This window comes from Balaenoptera borealis (genome assembly GCF_965194805.1).
Source record: "Balaenoptera borealis genome assembly, chromosome: 5".
In the NCBI taxonomy this organism is placed as follows: Eukaryota; Metazoa; Chordata; class Mammalia; order Artiodactyla; family Balaenopteridae; genus Balaenoptera; species Balaenoptera borealis.
In genome coordinates this window covers 596115-616106 of record NC_138862.1, presented here as the reverse complement: position 1 = coordinate 616106, position 19992 = coordinate 596115, and the positions used below count along the sequence as shown (strand labels likewise).

Genomic DNA, 19992 nt, shown 5'->3' with positions numbered 1-19992 from the left:
TCCATCCTCCTTCAACATCCTTTGTGTTGTCATATCTTTTACTTCTTATGTTAAAACCACCATTATTATTTTTGCTTTTAAAAGTTAATTTTAGGGACTGCCCTGGTGGCACAGTGGTTAAGACTCTGCCTGCCAATGCAGGGGACATGGGTTTGAGCCCTGTTCCGGGAAGATCCCACTGCTGCGGAACAACTAAGCCCGTGTGCCACAACTACTGAGCCCACGTGCCACAACTACCAAAGCCCGTGCGCCTAGAGCATGTGCTCCGCAACAAGCCACCGCAATGAGAAGCCTGTGCACCGCAACAAAGAGTAGCCCCCGCTCACCACAACTAGAGAAAGCCCACGTGGAGCAACGAAGACCCAACACAGCCAAAAATTAATTAATTAATTAATTAAAAGAAAAAAAAGTTAAAGAAAAAATCTTTTAGACAAAGGGGGAAAGCTTCTATACTTACCACACACTTCCCACCTGGTGCTCTTCATTCTCTGAAGATCAGTTTCCACACGGTATCTCTTTCCCACACCTAAACAAATGAACATTTCTCGTAAGGCAAGGCTGCTGGATGATTCCTTCAGCGTTGGTTTGTCTGGAAAAGGTCCACTCTGCTTTCATTTCTGTTTTCTTTGAATATGGAATTTAAGGTTTCAACACTTTGAAGATGTCATTCCAGCATGTCTGTTCCTGATGAGAAGTCGCTTCTCATCCTTGTCTTTGCTCACCAGTACATAACGTGCCTGTTTCGTTTGCTTTTAAGATTTATTCATCCTTGGTTTTCATCAGATTATCATGAGCCTTAAAGTGGGTTTTGGTGGGGTTTTTGGTCTGTCGCTGAGGTTCATGGACCTGTGGGCTTACACGTCTTGTGTTAGGGAAAATTTCAGCCATGGTTTCTTCCAATGTTTTTCTGCCTGCCTTCCACCCTCCCTCCCGCTTTTCTAGGTCTCAGATGACACGTATTGGACCACTCAGTATCATCCAACAGGCCGTTGAAGCTCTGTTTGATGTTTTAAGTCTTCTGGCCACCGTCAGGCCGCTTCAGCGCTCACCTATGCCTAGAGGGCCCAAGGGCAAGCCCTGCTCCTCCACCTTCCCAGGAACCAGGGCCACCAGGGAACATGAGGTCTCCGGCTCGCTGCTTCCTGCACAAGAGGCCTGGCCGTGGGACAGGCATCAGCGGCTGCCTAAAGCCACCAAAGTAGCTGTTCTCCACCATGTGCAGCATGGGTCTCAAATGGCCCCTGGGGCACCACCGCCCTGGGAGGAAGGCTGGAAGTCACATACCAATAATAGTCATCACGTAGAAACTATTGGTTGAATTATTTTCCCTGAAGAAAACAAGTAACTCTGAAGTTATCGCTATCACCCTAATCCTGAGCGAGGAAAGAGGGTTTTTAAAACAGCACCAGAAATTCCAAGTGAAAATGCCAGGCACATGTCTTTGAGGGGAGCCCAAGGTCAAGACATGCTGCCCCAGTGCCCCTAGTAAGTTTACTGAGCTCTTCAGAGCTGCGTCTTCAGCTTCCTACGGCTGCCACTTGCGAGGGCGGTTCTTGTGAATTCTGCTGTGACCAGACACCTTGTGGAGAGGCGCAGCCCAGACGCCCCCTTCCCACAATCAGTGAGAAAGCTGAGCGCTGACTTTGGAGGCCAACGACAGCAAGTGAATCAAGCCCCTGGCGGGTACCTCATGTGTGACATCCCTGCCACTCCCCTCTAACTTTCTTGCCTTCATGTCCCCTTGTCTTGTGTTTCTAACCTTAATTTCTTTTTGAAACGAAGGGAATTATAAATAAAAATTTATATTGCAGAGGGAGAGATGAACATAAATCAAGCTGACCAATTAACCTATAATTAGTTGCTGAGAGAAGAATGAGGAAGCAACAGTTGATTGTATCAATTGTTCAAACATTTTTATTGTCCGAATAAAATTTAAATCTACGTATCGACATTGGTTATGTTCAGTAAGGAAAGCATTTTCTTGGAGATAAGTTTCCATTTTGAGTTAAGCATTTCCAGTTAGAGAATCCCTCAAAGGGTCAGATCTGAAGTTTACATCCTGCTGAACAAGAAGAGCTACCCTGGCTCCAGAGAAAAGTTCCCAGCACAACACTCAGAATTTGCTCCTGACAACCAAGAATGAAACAATTCGAATTCAAGACATGTTCATCATTCACCCAGGGTACAGAACCTGACTTTTAATCAGGTTGAGGCAAATATTTTCCCCTCAAATAACTAGAGGTGTATCCTGCTTATCTGGGAACAATTTCTCTTGTTCCCTGAGACTGAGGGGTGGTGGTCCAGCGTCTGACGTGGGGCACAAGGGACCCCAATCCATGACGGTTTCCAGGATGAAACAAAACACATGCACGACAAGCCTCTGCCTAAGGGACTCAAATGTCTGTGTATTAAGGTAGCTGGTAAGATAGGTGACGTTCAAAAATGTTTCAGTATAACAGTGGATTTTCATTTCTTTCCTGGAAGCTTTATGTTTCGTCCAGTGATCTGATCATGGCTGGGCAGTGACCGCTGCAAGAAGCAGACTGTTGGAAATCACCGTCTGCGCTGCTGGTGCAAGAGCAACTACGACAGATCTCAAAGGGGCCCAGCGCAGCTTCCTCAGCAAAATAAACCCTAGTTTAAAAATGTCTGGGGCAAGTGCTGACATCCAACTAGCACCAGCTGAACACCCGCTACGTTCCACAGTGTGGCAGCCGGTGGAGCCAGCAGGACCTGCCAGGGCGTACACGCGCCCAGGCCCTGCGGGGCTCAGAGCAGGTAGAGCACCACCTGGGGCAGGAGGGCAGTGGGGGGCAGCTCAGGCAAAGGCCGGACGCAGGCGAGCCCCGGGCAGAGTCAGGGAGAGCGCTCGGGGGCCACGAGAGCTGCGGAAGCAAGGCCATGTGGTGGAAACCTCGGAGAGAGCCCTAAGGGTCTGGGCAGGTATGGCGGGAGCAGGGGGGCATCCAGGCGTCTCTCTGGCTGTCAGAGGGAGGGCGGTCCGCTGGACCAGGCAGCCAGGGCTGCCGTCAGACAGGGAGAGGCACAGAGGAACAGCAGACGGAGAAGGCCCTGGGGGGGACGAGAAGCAGGTGGGCTCCTGGGGCGACACCAGGCCTGGGTTTGACCCTCATCAACGCTCTCAGTGACCCTCACAGCCACACTCCTGCTCATCCTCGTGGGTCAGAGGCAATTCCAGGATTTGGATTTTCCATCCTGAGCCCCAAGCCCATGCACGTTAAGCCAGACGGGTTTAGAAGCCAGAGGGGAATTCAGAGGCTCACCACCTGAGAGGCAGCACCCTGGAAATCTGACCCTCCCTTCACCTTAGAGCACAAAGGGGGGTGACGGGTGTCCCCAACACACATCAGGGCCCCACTGTTGTGTGGCCATTAACAACCCCTCACCCTTCCTTACGCTTGGCCTCCCATCTGTCACAAGACGACTACAACCTCTGGAGGTAGCGATGCTGGCGCCCCACAGGCTGGCTGAACCATGACGCGGCGCTGGCGAGCTCAAGACCTGGGGCAGGCCAGCGTGCAGCGTCTGGTCCCCGATCCTCGCCGAGCCTGAGCCGCCACAGTGAACAGGGAGGCCCAGTCTCTCCTGCCAGGCCGTTCGGGGCGGCTGTCCCATCCCTCAGCCAGAGACAGAGACAGGAAGAGCCAGTCCTCCAGGGCCCAAGGCAGGACGCGGACGAGGCACAGCTGCTCCGCTCCTGAGAACTCAGTCACCGGTCAGGAAAGCCCTCCCAGCCCCACGCCCACAGAGGGGACACGTACCACGCCAGGGGGTACCACGGAGCGCACTGTGCTTTACCCGCCCTCATGGCTCATCCTGTTCCTTCCCTCACCCGAGCTCGACCAACTGTTCTCAGAACTAACCCTACGCTGAAAATCGGGTCTGGAGGCACCAGCCCTGCCCGTGCCACAGGTCCAGGCTCAGCGCTCCCGCCGAAGCGGGCAGGGAGGGGGCTGCCTCGGCCCCTCTGAGATGCCCCAACCTCGCCTGGAACTCGCATGACCAGCCCCCCCCCCAGGTGCCCACAGACGTGCTCTCAAGGGTGGCCGGCCAGGGCGCTCTCGGGGTGCAGGCGGGAGAAGCGCCCAAGGGCCCAGATGGGGAAGATGTTTCTGTAGCTCGTGTAGCTGATGGCACAGGACTTGTTGAAGACCCCAGCGATGTTGTCCTGAAAGGACACAGGGAATAAACACAACGGCTCCACCAGGGGGCTGGACAGCTCCCTGAACCGGGACCCTGGCTGGAGGGCTGGCCGGCTGACCTCAGCAGGCGGGCCGACCACCACCCCAGCTCTCGGACCCCAGGCCCTGCAACAAACCTTCCAGCCCGGGCCACCAACCCCTCGCAGCCCCACCAACCCCAGACTCATCCAAGGCGGGGTCAGCCTCATGTGACCTCGTGACCCCATGCCCTTCCACACTTCCTTCTGAGTGAGGGGCTGTCAGGCTCAGCCCAAGGGTGTCCTGGCCCGTGGGCTTCTCCCCCGCCAGCTCCTTCCCCGACACCACCAGCCCTGCCGCCAAGCCAGTGCTTCAGCTGCAAACGGCCCAGGCCTTCAGGACCCGCCACCATCACAGACCTGCTTCCAACACAGGCCACTCACCGGTGGTGTTTGTGACTCTCAAATCCCCAAGGTGAAACCCCACCCGCTGGGCCCACGAAGGACGTGGGGCCAGGCGCGGGCCCACTCGTACCTGGGGCCAGTCGCCATTGGGCAGCTGTTTCCCAAGCAGGTAGCTGACTCCCCTCTCCAGGGCCGCTACGTCAGGGTGCCTGCAGGGAGAGGGGCACTGAGCACTCCCACCCCCACTCTGCACGAGTCCACCTCCGGCTGTGGACAGACCTGCGTCCTCACCCTCACGCAGCCAAGCACAGGGACAAGGATGTGAAACGCTGCACGATGACAGACAGACCTGAACTGCAGACCCGCCGGTAACAGTCGGCCCACCAGACACCCCGAGGGAGCAGGAAACGCCACCAGGGCAGAGGCGAGCGGACAGGAGGGCAGCCCACGCGTGGCCGGGCGAGCGGTCCCTGCCATGAGGTGCTGCTCTCCTGTCCCCCCGGCCACTGGTCCTCAGGGCCCTCTGAGGGCCACCGAAGCCACATGTGCTAAGCTTGCTCGTCCCGGCCTGATGAGCCACCAGAAGGCTCGATGGCTCAGGACGGAGCTCAGCCTGCCCGCTCCTGCCCACGCTACCCGGCCTTCCTTTGAGGGGGTTTTAGGGAGATTTCCCAGTGGCCCCAAACCCAACAGGGCAGCACAGGCTGGGACGCCGTGTGCACGTCTGTGTGCACATGTTTGCGTGGGTGTGCTGTGTGCATGCACCTGGGCACGTGTGTGGCTTAGGGCCGGCTGCGGACACAGAGCAGCTGCAGGTGCTGTCACACCTCACGCTGCTGACGGCCCTGCTCCCCTGGCTGTCCCTGTCGGTGGCCTCTTTGCAGGACCTGCCACCTTGCCCTGGGAGCCTGTTGAGGGGGCCCCGCAGGCCTCGCCTCCTGCCACTGCTGCACTCGGAGCTCAGCTGCCGTGCCCGCCCAGGCTGCCGGCTCACCGCCCTTCCTTCGCCCAGCCCCGCGGCTCTGGGACAGGCCTCGTCGCCCCCACCTGACGGCCATCAGCCCCATCAGGGCCCAGCATGTGTTGTGGATCTGGGAGCGGGCGCTCTGCACGTAGCGCCGCTGCTCACAGGACTCGAAGTCCTCCCCCCAGCCTCCATCTGCCATCTGTCGGGACAGCAGGAAGTCGCAGGCCTGGGAGACCTCTGCACAGGCAGCCCTGCAGAGACCAGCAAGACACGAGACACCGTCATGCCGGGCGAAGTCCCTGCCCCCCTTCTCGCCCTGGCCAGGCCCCTCAGGGTCACGGAGAGGGCCGCGTGGGCCTCCGCACTCAGGCCCACCCCACCGTGGGACGTGAAGGGGGACAGGCGCCGGCACCGCAGGGCCGTTGGAAGGTAAAGGGAGATGCTGTGCATCTGCAGATGGCCTCCCAGACGTGGCCCGCCAGCAAAGCAGCCCTCAGGGAGGCAGCTGGAGACAGCTGACCCGAGGCCTCCTCCCTTCTCCCAGCCAGCATCCTGGCCTCGGGCCGCTCCTGCTCCTACTTGGGTGTGGGGCTTGGGTACGGGCGGGTGAGCTGGGGGAGGGCAGAGGGCCAGTGGCTTCCCTCCCCCACACGAGCCGGGAGGCTGCGCAGTGAGGCACAGTGGCTCACACATTTTCCGGAATCTTGATCTTATCTCACTGTTTAAAAACATGTAAGAACACCCCCCAAATCAAACAACAAAGGGAGAAACGCCTCCAGCAGAGTGTCATGCTGAGAAGACCCCCATCCCGCCAAGGTGGGAATGTCCACACTCACCCATCGCAGTAAGTGTGCCCCATGCAGGCGAAGGCTTCCAGCCCAAAGCAGGTGCCGTAGGTGAAGCACACCCCCCAGGAGCTGGAGGAAGAAGGGGACAGCGCCCGGCCCCTGAGTCCTCGTTCACAGCGGGGCAGGGACTCCCTCCAGCATGGGGGTGCACGGGGGGGCTGCGGCTATCTTCAGGAAAAGCATCCACAAGGCCTTCAGCACTAAGACAGACCTACCCAACCTGGCCTCCGTGGGCGGCTCCACGCGCTGGATCCAAAGCCAGATGAGAACGGATCCAAACACAGAGGAGGGGTGGAGCCACCAGGCCACGGCGCCCTTCCAGCGCCCTCACACAGAGGAGGGGTGGAGCCACCAGGCCACGGCGCCCTTCCAGCGCCCTCACCACACTGCCTTCGCAGCACGCTGCGCGGTCACCACCGGGGGAGGCTGCGCATTCATAAAGGAGCAAGGCCCACCAGGAACACGTCCAGAAACCCCTGGGGCAGCACAAGCACCCCACACGCATCTGCACCCACAGGCATCACTCACCCTTCCCAGGAGCCATCAGGCCTCTGCTTCTGCCGACAGAACTGCAGGCCCCGCTCGAGGGTCTCCCTGGAACACAGCAGGATGAACATGCCCGATGAACATTCCAGCAAAACAGCAACTTACCTGCTACCCCCATTGCCCCCACTCTACGGCCTCAAAAGAATGAGCATGGTCTTCCTTAAAAATATGTAAAAACAAACAGTTCAGGGAGGAGATACAAGGTCAAAGAAGCAGCAATTACAGGCTACAGGAGGGGAGCAAAGTGGCAGTGAAAAGAAATTAAGGAGAGGAAAACCTCAGGGACGAACCCACATTAGAAGCAGCTACAAACAGGATCGATACCACCGAAAACAAGGTCAGTGACACAGGCTTGAGTAAATCACATAAACGAAAATTTTAAAATAAACAAAAAATGAGAGAGAAAATGATACATTCAGAGGACAAAGAAGATCCATCACAGGTCTAACTGGTACTTCCAAAGAAGACCTGGTTCTCTGAAAGGACTAGAGGGGAAGGTACGAATACAGCCTTTAGGGTGATCCGCCCCCCATGACGCTCACTGGCCTCCAGGTGCTCAGCCCGTGTCATCCCTCTCGAGCGGCAGCCTCGTGTCCTGTTTGTAGCCAGCTGATCCCTGCACCGTTGATGGTCGCTGCTTCCAGCTCCCACCTGGCTGGCAGACAGACTCCCTGGCTCTACTGATCCCTCCCTTGCTGGCTCTCCTGGAGCCGCCATACAGAAGCCCACGTGGCAGGAAACTAAGGGTGGCTCCAGCCAACAGTCAGCAAGGAAATGGGGCCTGAGGTTGACAATCTGCAAGGGATGGAAGCCTGCCAACAACCGCACACGCCTGGGGCAGACCCTCAGTCAAGGCTCAGGTGAGGCCCCAGCCCTGGCCAGCATCCTGACTGCAACCCGGGGAAACCCCAAAGCAGAGGGCCCAGCTCAGCCATGCCTGGACTCCTGACCCACAGAAACTGCGAGGTGATAAACGTGAGCTGTTTTGAGCCACCAACTCAGCAAGACATGTTAATACAAAGAATGAAAGTACAAATAAACAACATTAGCAATAAAAAGAGCGGTATGACTATAGCTTTACTGGAAATTAAAAAGTGAAGAGAAAATAAGAAAAACTCATGCAATACATCTGAAAACTTAGACAATATGTACAAATTACTCAGAAAATTAATGTATTGAAACTGCCTCAAGAATAAAGAGCCTGAATAGTCCTACAACTACTAAAGATATACGTAAAAAACATAAACTTTGCCCAGAAAAAAAACTCCAAGTCTAGACATTTTGTAAGTGAATTCTACCAAATTATCAAGAACAATCATTCTAATCTTACACAAACTCTCCTAGGAAATAGAAAGAGGAAGGAACACTTTCCCTAGTTCATTCTGGGAACTCAACCTAAGCTTCTCAACAAACCAGACAAGAGGGATATGGTAAAGTAAAAATTTCAGGCTGTTCATTAATGGACACAGATGCAAAACTCTAAATATTGGGAAACTACATACAGTAGAGATATACCAATACTAAGTGAGGTTTATCCAGAAATGCAAAGGTGTTTTAACATTAGAAAAATCTACAATAATTATCTACAACATTAACAGATAAAGGAGATAAATGTATAATCATCTCAATAGAGACAGAAAAATCATTTGCTGAAATACAACACCCATTCACAACAGAGAGAAAAAACAACTTAGCAAACTAGGAAGAGAAAAGAGCTTTGTTAACCTGAAAAGGGATAATTACCAAAAACCTACAAGAGACGTCATTCTTTTTTTTTTTTTCGTCCACATCACACAGCTTGTGGGACCTTAGTTCCCTGACCAGGGACTGAACCCAGGCCCCCTGCAGTGGAAGTGCGGAGTCCTAACCACTGGACCACCAGGGAATTCCCAAATGTCATTCTTAATGGAGAAATATTAGAAGCATTCCCCTTTAAAATCAGGAAATATGACAAAGATGGCACTATTACCACTTCTGCTAAGCAGAATACTGAAGTCTTAGCCAGGGCAATGAGACAAGAAAATAAACTATAGGCCTATGGATTGAAAGGAAAAATATGTCATTTACAAGTGATATGACTGTCTACAGAGGAAACCCAAAAGAATCTACAAGCAATTAATTAGAATAAAAAGAGTTACCCAGATGGATTCGCTGGTGAATTCTACCAAACATCTAAGGAAGAAATTGTACCATCTCTACAATCTCTTCCAAAGAACAGAAACAGAGGGAATTTTGCCTAACTCATTCGATGAGGACAGCATACCAAAAACAGACAAAGACATTATAAGAAAGGCAAGCTAGGGATAAATATCTTTCAGTAGCACAGATATAAAAAATCCTCAATAAAATATTAGCAAATCAAATCCAAAAATGTATAAAAAGAATTACATATCACAAACAAGTGGGATCTATACCAGGTATGAAAGGCTGGTTGAACATTCAAAAATGCAATCTATCAAATCAACTTCTTTTCTAAAGAAGAAAAAAAATCACATGATTATATCAATAGCTGTAGAAGAAATATTTGACAAAATCTAACACCTATTCATGATAAAAAAAAAAAAAAAGAAAACTTTCAGCAAACTAGGAACAGAGGGGAAGTTCCTCAACTGGATAAAGAGCAGCCACAAAAAACCCACAGCTAACATCATACTTAATGGTGAGAAAAACTAGATGCTTTCCTGCTGAATCAGGAACAAGAATGTCTACTCTCACCACTTGTATTCAACTTCATACTGGAAGTCCTAGCTAATGCAATAGGATAAGACAAGGAAATAAAAGGTATACATATTGGGGAAGAAGAAATAAAACTGTCTTTGTTCACAGATTACATGATTATCTATGTAGAAAATCCCAAAGAACCGACCAAAAAACTCCTGGAACTACTAAGCAATTACAGCAACGTTGCAGGATAGAAGGTTAATATACAAAAGACAACTGTTTTCCTACCAGCAATGAACAATTAGATTCTGAAATTAAAATCACAATACCAATTATGTTAGCACCAAAAAAATTTTAAATACTTAGGTATAAATCGAAAAAAATATATACAACATCTATAAGCGGGAAACTATAAAATTATGATAAAGAATCAAAAGATCTTCCCAACTTGATCTATATATGCAACACAATCTCAATCAAAATTTCAGCATATCATTTCATAGATATCAACAGATTCCAAAGTTTTATGCAGAGGCAAAAGAACCAGAATAGAAAACACACTATTTAACGGAAATAAAGTTGGAAGACTGACACTACCCCACTTAACTGTAAAGCTACGGTCATCAGGACTGTGTGGTATCAGTGAAAGAATACACAGATAGATCAGTGGAGCAGAATAGACAGCCCAGAAACAGACCCACACAAATACAGTCAAGTAATCGTTGGCAAAGGAGCAAAGGCAATCCAATGCAGAAAGGAGAGTCTCTGTGACAAATGGTAATAGAACACCGAACATCACATAAAACATAAATATATCTAGGTACAGACCTTACACCCTTCACAAAAATTAACTCAGAATGAATCACAGACTTTGTGTTTTCATGTAAAACACAAGACTATAAAACTCCTAGAACATAAACATAGGAGAAACTCTAGGTGACCTTGGGTTTGGTGATAGCTTCTTAGGTATAACACTCCAATCACAATCTATGAAAGAAAACACTGATAGGCTGTACTTCATTAAAATGAAAAACTCCAGCTCTGCAGAAGACATTGTTGACAGAATGAAAGTGTAAGGAGCTCTTCTGCCCCTTTCCTGTTTGCCCATTTCTGTTGCCCTCAAACCTTACAGAAATCAGGTCACTAGGTGACATTCAACCTAACTCCTGACTCACGCTCTACTGAATGCACACCATGCCTTGCCTAACCTGTCGGTCCTTTCCCTAGACGAAAAGAAGTAGGAATTAAGAACTGAGCAGTTAAAGAGTGACTAGCTGTCTACCCCCAGCAGCCTCCTTAGCAATCCTGCAGGCAGGCCGCGTGGGCAAGACGACATCTGAAGAAAGCTCATGAGGAGTCAGCCAGCCTGCACACGAGGAGAGGACACAGAGCTTGACCTCCTGCCTTGACGGTTCACTGAGATTCTTTCCCTTTTTCCCCTTTAAAATCTGTCAGGGCTGAGCAGAATCTTTGGAGTTGATTCAGGGGACATGAGCCCACCTCCTCCCCACATTGCCAGCCTTCTGATTAAAGCAACCTTTCCTTTCTACCAACACTTGCCTCTCAAGTATTGGCTCTTGAGCAGAGAGCAGCCAGACCTGAGCTTGCCACAGACTGAGAGAAAATCTTTGTAAAATACATAGCTGACAAAGGGTTGCTATTTAAAATATACAAGGTACTTCTAAAACTCAACAATAAGACAACAACACAAATTTTAAATGTGCAAAAGATCTGAATACACACCTCACCAAAGATATACACACGGCAAATAGATACATGAAAAGATGTTCAGCATTATACGTCATTAGGAAATCACAAATTAAAACAATGAGATACCACTACACACCTATCAGAATGGCCAAAATCCGGAACACTGACAGCACCAAATGCTGACGAGGATGTGGAGCAACAGGAACTCTCATCACTGCTGGTGGGAATGCAGAACGGTGCAGCCACTTTGGAAGACAGTTTGACGGTTTCTTACAAAACTAATATTCTCTTACCATATGAGCCAACCATATGCTCTTTGGTATTTACTCAAATGAGCTGAAAACATGTGCACACAAAAACCTGCACAGGAATAATTATAGCAGGTTTATTCATAGTGCTAAAACTTGGAAGCAACCAAGATGTCCTTCAATAGGCAATGGATAAACAAACTGGTACATGAAGATATGAAGAAACTTTACATGCATATTACTAAGTGAAAGAAGCCAATCTGAAAAGGCTACAGACTGTATGATTCTAACTATATGACATTCTGGAGTGGTTCCCAGGGGATCGGTGAGGGGGGAGGACGAATAGGCGGATCATGGAGGATTTTAAGAGCAGTGAAACTATTCTGTATGATAGAGTAATGATGGACACATGTTGTATACATTTGTCAAAACCCACGGAACATACAACACAAAGAGTGAATCTGAACGTAAACTATGGACTTTGGATGATAATAATGTATCAATATTGGCTCATCGATTGTATTTAAAAAGTACCAAATTAATGCAAGATATTAATAACAGGGGAAATGGGGTGGGAGGGGGAGCAAAATGGCTAAACAGGAACTCCCTATGCCATCTTTCTGTAAACCTAAAACTGCTCTATAAGACAAAGTGTATTAATTTTTTTTAAGTTTAGCAGATTGTCTAGCTATAAGATCAATATCAAAATCAATTGAAGAGGCTCCTGGAAAGATGGCAGAACAGGCAGCACTGGGAACCCCTGTCCCACCTGGACAACTACTGCACAGGCAGAATGTGCCTGATGTAACTATTCTGGAAGTCTGCAGACTGTTGAAGGCTTGCAACTTCCAGGGGAAGGTTTGGAGGGTTAAACTGCTCTCAGCTCTTAGCACGGGAACAGCTACCCATTCCCCACCCCAGGGCCCAGCAGGCAGCTGTGCATGTGTCCCTGCAGCATTCTGCAGGACCTAGGGTGGGCAAAAAGGACCCTATCCTCCAAAAACTGGGAATCTGTTCTGAATGATGCTTCTGATCACAGAGGAGTAGGCAGAGAGGCAGGAGGCCACGGCTGCTGCACCTGCCCCCAACTGTTCCAGCCCCTGCCCTTCTGGCTGAAGTGACTTTCAGGGGATTTAAATGCTATTCACAGTAGCATTACTCACAATGGCTAAAATGTGGAAGCAACCTAAGTGTCGACCATAGATGAACGGATAAGCAAAATGTGGTTCATCCATAGAGTGGAATATTATTCAGCTTTTAAATGGAATGAAGTACTAATAATACCTGCCATAACGTGCATGAACCTTGAGGATATTACTCTCAGCGAAATAAGCCAGACACAAAAAGACAAATATTATATGATTCCACTTACACACGGTACTTAGAGTAGTCAAAATCATAGAGACAGAAAATAGAATGGTGGTTGCCAGGGGCTGGGAAGAGTGGGGAAATGGGAGTTATTATTCAATGGGTATCAGTTTTACAAGATGAAAAGAGTTATGGGGATGGATGGTGATGATGGTTGCACAACAATGTGAATGTATTTAACACCACTGGATTGTACACGTAAAAATGGCTAAGATAGTAAATTTTATGTTACATGTATTTTAACACAAGAAAAAAAATTAGTAGCATAAGAATCTGTGAGTCCACACTAACAAATAAGCAAATAAGTAAACAGGGGCAAAGTAAAGCTCTTAATAGAACACCAACTAATACATATGAAAGGAATGACAATTTTGCAATCGTTATATGAATAACTGATGCAAGCAAGAATCATCATCAGGTGCTAAAACTAATGGGTAGAAGTTTGATGAGAAACACAATATTTACATAGTTTAAAACTTTCTCCCCGAGAGGGCAGACAGCAGAAGCAAGAAGAACTACAATCCTGCAGCCTGTGGAACTAAAACCACGTTCACAGGAAGATAGATGATATGAAAAGGCAGAGGGCTATGTACCTGATGAAGGAACAAGACTAAACCCCAGAAGAACAACTAAATGAAGAGGAGATAGGCAACCTTCCAGAAAAAGAATTCAGAATAATGATAGTGAAGATGATCCAGGACCTCGGAAAAAGAATGGAGGCAAAGATCAAGAAGATGGAATAAATGTTTAACAAAGACCTACAAGAATTAAAGAACGAACAAACAGAGATGAACAATACAATAATTGAAATGAAAAATACACTAGAAAGAATCAATAGCAGAATAACTGAGGCAGAAGAACAGATAAGTGACCTGGAAGACAGAATGAATTCACTACTGCGGAACAGAATAAAGAAAAAAGAATGAAAAGAAATGAAGACAGCCTAAGAGACCTCTGAGACAACGTTAAACGCAACAACATTCACACTATAGGGGTCCCAGAAGGAGAAGAGAGAGAGAAAGGACCTGAGAAAATATTCTAAGAGATTACAGTTGAAAACTTCCCTAACATGGGAAAGGAAACAGCCACCCAAGTCCAGGAAGCACAGAGAGTCCCATACAGGATAAACCCAAGGAGAAACACGCCGAGACACATAGTAATCAAATTGGCCAAAATTAAAGACAAAGAAAAATTATTGAAAGCAGCAAGGGAAAAATGACAAATAACATACATGGGAACTCCCATAAAGTTAACAGCTGATTTCTTGGCAGAAACTCTACAAGCCAGAACGGAGTGGCATGACATATTTAAAGTGATGAAAGGGAAGAACCTACAACCAAGATTACTCTACCCGGCAAGGATCTCATTCAGATTCGATGGAGAAATCAAAAGCTTTACAGACAAGCAAAAGCTAAGAGAATTCAGCACCACCAAACCAGCTCTACAGCAAATGCTAAAGGAACTTCTCTAAGTGGGAAACACAAGAGAAGAAAAGGACCTACAAAAACAAACCCAAAACAATTAAGAAAATGGTAATAGGAACATAACATATTGATAATTACCTTAAACGTGAATGGATTAAATGCTCCAACCAAAAGACACAGGCTTGCTGAATGGATACAAAAACAAGACCCATCTATATGCTGTCTACAAGAGACCCACTTAGATTTAATTGATATTTATAGATTTAATTGATAGATTTAATTGATAGATTTAATTGATAATTAAATTATCAGATAGATTTAATTGATATTTATAGCACATTCCATCCAAAAACAGCAGATTACACTTTCTTCTCAAGTTTTGGAAGTCCTAGCCACGGCAATCAGAGAAGAAAAAGAAATAAAAGGAATACAAATTGGAAAAGAAGTAAAACTGTCACTGTTTGCAGATGACATGATATTATATATAGAGAACCCTAAAAATGCCACCAGAAAACTACTAGAGCTAATCAATGATTATGGTAAAGTTGCAGGATACAAAATTAATGCACAGAAATCTCTTGCATTCCTATACACTAATGATGAAAAATCTGAAAGAGAAATTAAGGAAACACTCCCATTTACCACTGCAACAAAAAGAATAAAATACCTAGGAATAAACCTACCTACTAGACACAGTGCCCGCCAGTGCCCCCTGGTGGCTGCACCTCCTGCCAGAACAGATGGAAACCAGCAAAAACATGACTGGATACTCCTCCAATTTTTTTTGGGAAATAAAGCAACATGCTCCTAAATAACTCATTGGCCAGAAAACTTACAATAGAAATAGAAAATGCTTTTAACTGAATGATACATCAAAACTTACATATAAACTTAAGTGTACATTTAAAAAGAAAGCCTGGGGCTTCCCTGGTGGCGCAGTGGTTGAGAATCTGCCTGCCAATGCAGGGGACACGGGTTCGAGCCCTGGTCTGGGAGGATCCCACATGCCGCGGAGCAGCTAGGCCCATGAGCCACAATTGCTGAGCCTGCGCGTCTGGAGCCTGTGCTCTGCAACAGGAGAGGCCGCGATGGTAAGAGGCCCGCGCACCGCGATGAAGAGTGGCCCCTGCTCGCCGCAGCTAGGGAGGGCCCTCGCACAGAAACAAAGACCCAACACAGCCAAAAATAAATAAATTAAAAAAATTTTTTTTTAAAAAAAGAGAAAGCCTGAAAATCATTTATCTAAGCATCCATCGAAGAGAGCTTTCTCCTCTGTGGGAGGATTTACTGCAACTTCTTATTTTTCAAACACCGGTCATAGACCATTGGTGAGTTATGATTAACATTTATTTAAATTGAAAATATACATATTATTTATACCTATATAAAGGGATAGTATACATCTTTAATTTTAGCTATACCTTATAGATACATTTATTAACAGATTCATTTATTATCTGTATGTAAGCAATAGTTTCATAAAGTACAAAATAGGATGCACGCATGCCACATACTGAAAATAAGAAATACATGTCCATTTATTACACTGCTGCCTCAGTTAGTTGTTCAGTTTTATACACAAAGGTATGGGCACGATATACACTGCGTCTCTCATTAAGGAATGGCCCATCATGCTGGAAAACGGCCACTCCTACGCGACAGCAAACCGAGCAGCAGAAGCACCGCGCGGCCAGCTGGACAGGCCAGCCCGACCACAGCCACCCTTTCTGCCCTGTACACACAGCGATGGCTCCTCAAGGCCAGGCTGCAACCTCTCTGACAGGCTCAGGCTTTGTTGTCTTGCCTTTTCAGATTGCAGCCAGGGAGCAATCTTATAACTACGTGCAAGCCTGGGAACTCTGGTGGCGTTTTCCCATACAGTTATAGCTCAGCCATCTGTTTAGAGGTTGTTCTCCATCCTTCAAATCTTTATTCTGCCTACTCAACACAGAGCAACCCTCTTCAGCAGTGACGTGAGGATCCTGCAGCCCCTGCCTGTTCTATGCTTCCCAGTCTAGTAGAGCAACATTGGGATGAACGTGTAGACACCAGAGAATCTCATAATGTAATTTCCAGAAAGCATATATTTTATTTTAACTGTATTATGTAGAAAGAATTTATATTCATTTAATGTCATTCACAGGCAATTATGCTATCCTCTAAGAGTGAATGTGTAATTATTCTGTATCAACTTCCTTGCATCATTTTTTCTCTAGGTAAGCTTTGTAAGTTTTTGAAATTGAGAAAATAACATTTGAACTAATAAAGTTGAAAAATCAGCATTTTTTTTAAAAAGAGGCTTTTAAAAAAAAATACAGACTGCTATAGAAGTTCCCTTGCCAAAACTGATTCATAAAAGAGCTAAGGTTTGTTTGTTTACAAAACTACTAGAAAATACAGATAAAAGAAAATGACTATATATGAAAAGTTGGATGTGTGTTTTCAGTAGAAGGTATGAGAGGGACTTCCCTGGTGGCTCAGTGGTGGTTAAGAATCCGCCTGCCAATGCAGGGGACATGGGTTCGAGCCCTGGTCCGGGAAGATCCCACATGCCACGGAGCAACTAAGCCCGTGCGCCACAACTACTGAGCCTGTGCTCTGGAGCCCGTGAGCCACAACTACTGAGCCCGTGTGCCACAACTACCGAAGCCCGCGTGCCTAGAGCTCATGCTCCACAACAAGAGAAGCCACCACAGTGAGAAGCCCGCGCACCGCAATGACGAGTAGCCCCTGCTCACTGCAACTAGAGAAAGCCCACACGCAGCAACAAAGACCCAACGCAGCCAAATATATATTAAAAAAAAAAAATTACACTGGTACTAAATTAGAATTTGCTTTTCTCTATTAAAAGGATAGTTTTCTTAGATTATTGATCTGCTCTTAATAAGAAAGGGTAAACAAATGTTTTTCTTTACCTTTAATGCAATATGTCTAGAAAACTAAGATTCTATGATTTGTCTTTATCGGGTCTTTGATTACTTAAGAAAACTGAGTCTTCTCTATTAAAAGAGACAAGCTTTTTTACAAGTATGTAACTTTTCATATGTGTTAAATTTCATGGGAAGCATTTTCAAATAAGAAGTGATGCTGAGCTTTTTTTAGGAAATATTTATGTGGAAATTATTAATAAATATTCCAGGACTTCCCTGGTGGCGCAGTGGTTAAGAATCTGCCTGCCAATGCAGGGGACACGGATTCGAGCCCTGGTCCGGGAAGATCCCACGTGCCGCAAAGCAACTGAGCCCGTGCGCCACAACTACTGAGCCTGCACTCTAGAGCCCATGAGCCACAACTACGGAGCCCACGTGCCACAACTACTGAAGCCCATGTGCCTAGAGACCGTGCTCCACAAGAGAAGCCACCACAATGAGAAGCCTGCACACTGCAATGAAGCGTAGCCCCTGCTCGCCGCAACTAGAGAAAGCCTGTGCACAGCAACAAAGACCCAACACAACCATAAATAAATAAATAAATAAATAAATAAATAAATTTATTGAAAAATAAGTAAATAAAATAAATATTCCAGAAATCATATGAAATTCCCAAAAATCTGGTATGCCCTGATATAATTCCAACTCTTTTCATTTACAAATAGTTATTGTTTGTCATTTGCAAACAGTTATTATTTTACTCTGATGCTTTGGCAAAAATGTTCCTGCAAAAGTGCTTCATCTTCAAAGAGATTCATGGAAAAGGCCCTCACAAGTACTCTAGAATGTAGGCTTCTGATAACTGCTCATTCTTTAGCATTCTATTTTCCAAAATTAAAGGACCCTTTTTCTCCTCTTTTAAGCTGTCTACAACTTACAGCAATTTAGTAAACATTTATCTTTTTCTCCCTACCTGGTCCCTCAAGAATTCTGAAACTCCTATTAAATATTCTTATTTTTCATAACAATACATATTTGCAAAAGTTAAGTAAGAATCTGTTCTTGTAACAGGACACAACTGGACAAGTCCTTGTCTTGGCCTCTTAGCCTAAAGAGACTTTAAAGATCCAATATGAGATTCCTCATGAAAAGTTCCAACGAAACAGATTTTAAAGAGCCTATATGGTCAGTCGCTATTCCTGCTGCACTTATATAAATAATCAGGCCAAGTTTATTGAAACTAGACTCGGTTATCTTTGATAGAAATGGAGATGATTATAAAGAGAAAAATTATGTTTCAATAATACATCTTTATGTACATCAGATTCTAGTACCATTAATTGTCTTTTAAGTTTGTTTTCTAAGTGTAAACTGGACTGAATCCTGAATTCTTCTGATTTCCTCCAATATGTGGCTAGAACTCTCCAAACTAACATTTACAATTTTCTTCCACTCTTTTGATTTTTGAATCACTATGAAACTAAAACTGCCCCTTTCCCGAAGCCCTGCAAGCAAAAGCTGGACAACTTGATACAAACTTCAACAGCTCATGTGAGGACGATCCTCATGCCTGTTGCTGTGTGGCCACTCAGAAAGATCACCAGAGACATTCACACTGAAAACCAGGAAAATCTGTCTAATTGCCACACTTGTCCTCACTGCATCTGAAGATGCTTAGAACCCAGCATCTAGAAATCATCTCAACTAGCTGCTCTCCAAACTCAGAAACTGAATTTATAATTTGCTTGAATTATTTACCATTGTTTTTCTTTTGTTTCCATAGAAATGCCTCTCATTGAATTACCTGATTGCACAGATCATATAGAGGTCTAATTTAGGTGGAAAGACAACTACGATGCTGCCTCCTGAAGTAAATACCCAAGGTGCATCCTGTCCTGAGGAACACTGAGGACATGTGATTGCTGACACAGCATGTGCGCCTCCGTAAACAACTTTTAAAGTTTTTGTAGACTGACTCAGAAAGGTAATACCCGAATCTGATTATAACCCATTTGATTTATTTAATTGATTAAATTTGGGCTCTGGGAAATTTTTCAGTCTTGATTATTGATCTTTTTATAGTCATCACATTAATTTCGCAACAGTTTTAAATGCCTACCGGCAGCCACTCACATACCAAATGGTATCCATCGGATCAGACAACTGGATGAAATTTGCAATAACCACATGAATGACGAAGATGGTGACTACATGGCCCTCCAATCCGTCAATTCAACTAATGAAAACAGCAAATATGTGACTCTTCAGCCTGACTACACCAACGGTGGAGAGAGAGAATAACACTACACTGGTTGGTGATACTCTCAGCCAGCTGAGACAATGACCAAAAGAGGGAACTGTTAAAATCAAAAACAAACAGAGCCCAGCCTCGAAAATTCCCTGAGCAGACAAAACCAGTTTAATCATACAAACAAAGACTAATTTAGCTTATTTTGCAAGACTAACTTGACCTGGGTCATTTCTTGTTTACACCTCTGGAAATCATAAAGAAAACTTGAACTGCTTCCCAAGGTTGATACGAGGTAATCACTGAAAATTCTAATATTGTAACCAGTCACTGTGAAGAATAAACAGTTACTGCTTTCTCACAATATAAGCTCTTTATAACAATATATACCTGAGCCTCATTCAATGTTTTGGTTTGTGCACTCCTGGTTTGCAAACTGTCTTCGTGGTGTGTGCATGATAAATTTTTACTAATGATTCACTGGCTTTACTTTTAGCTATTTATGAACCTTTGACAA

The 19992-nt window shown here is 46.1% G+C and overlaps 2 protein-coding genes across 5 annotated transcripts in view; both read right to left on the bottom strand.

Annotated features, from left to right (window-relative positions):
• SPATC1L (spermatogenesis and centriole associated 1 like) overlaps nt 1-19992 on the bottom strand; it is a gene marked incomplete at its 5' end in the record, with an annotated part of 45918 nt that overhangs the window by 24519 nt on the left and 1407 nt on the right. Inside the window, one exon of one of the 2 annotated variants that reach the window (XM_082393645.1) lies at nt 6929-6994. In XM_082393645.1, coding sequence (XP_082249771.1) covers nt 6929-6944 — 16 coding nt within the window. Of the gene's footprint in view, nt 1-457; nt 1807-6928; nt 6995-19992 lie in introns of those variants that run through there. The other variant, XM_082393644.1, reaches the window with a different exon arrangement.
• The window catches only part of LSS (lanosterol synthase), a 35656-nt gene continuing 17551 nt past the window's right edge, over nt 1888-19992 (bottom strand). For 2 of the 3 annotated variants that reach the window (XM_082393633.1, XM_082393634.1), the window contains 5 exons: nt 6929-6994; nt 6389-6469; nt 5633-5803; nt 4716-4794; nt 3908-4189 (listed from right to left, as the gene is read on the bottom strand). In XM_082393633.1, the coding sequence (XP_082249759.1) occupies nt 4058-4189; nt 4716-4794; nt 5633-5803; nt 6389-6469; nt 6929-6994 (529 nt within the window). In that variant the 3' untranslated portion in view covers nt 3908-4057. Of the gene's footprint in view, nt 4190-4715; nt 4795-5632; nt 5804-6388; nt 6470-6928; nt 6995-19992 lie in introns of all 3 variants that reach the window. The other variant, XM_082393632.1, reaches the window with a different exon arrangement.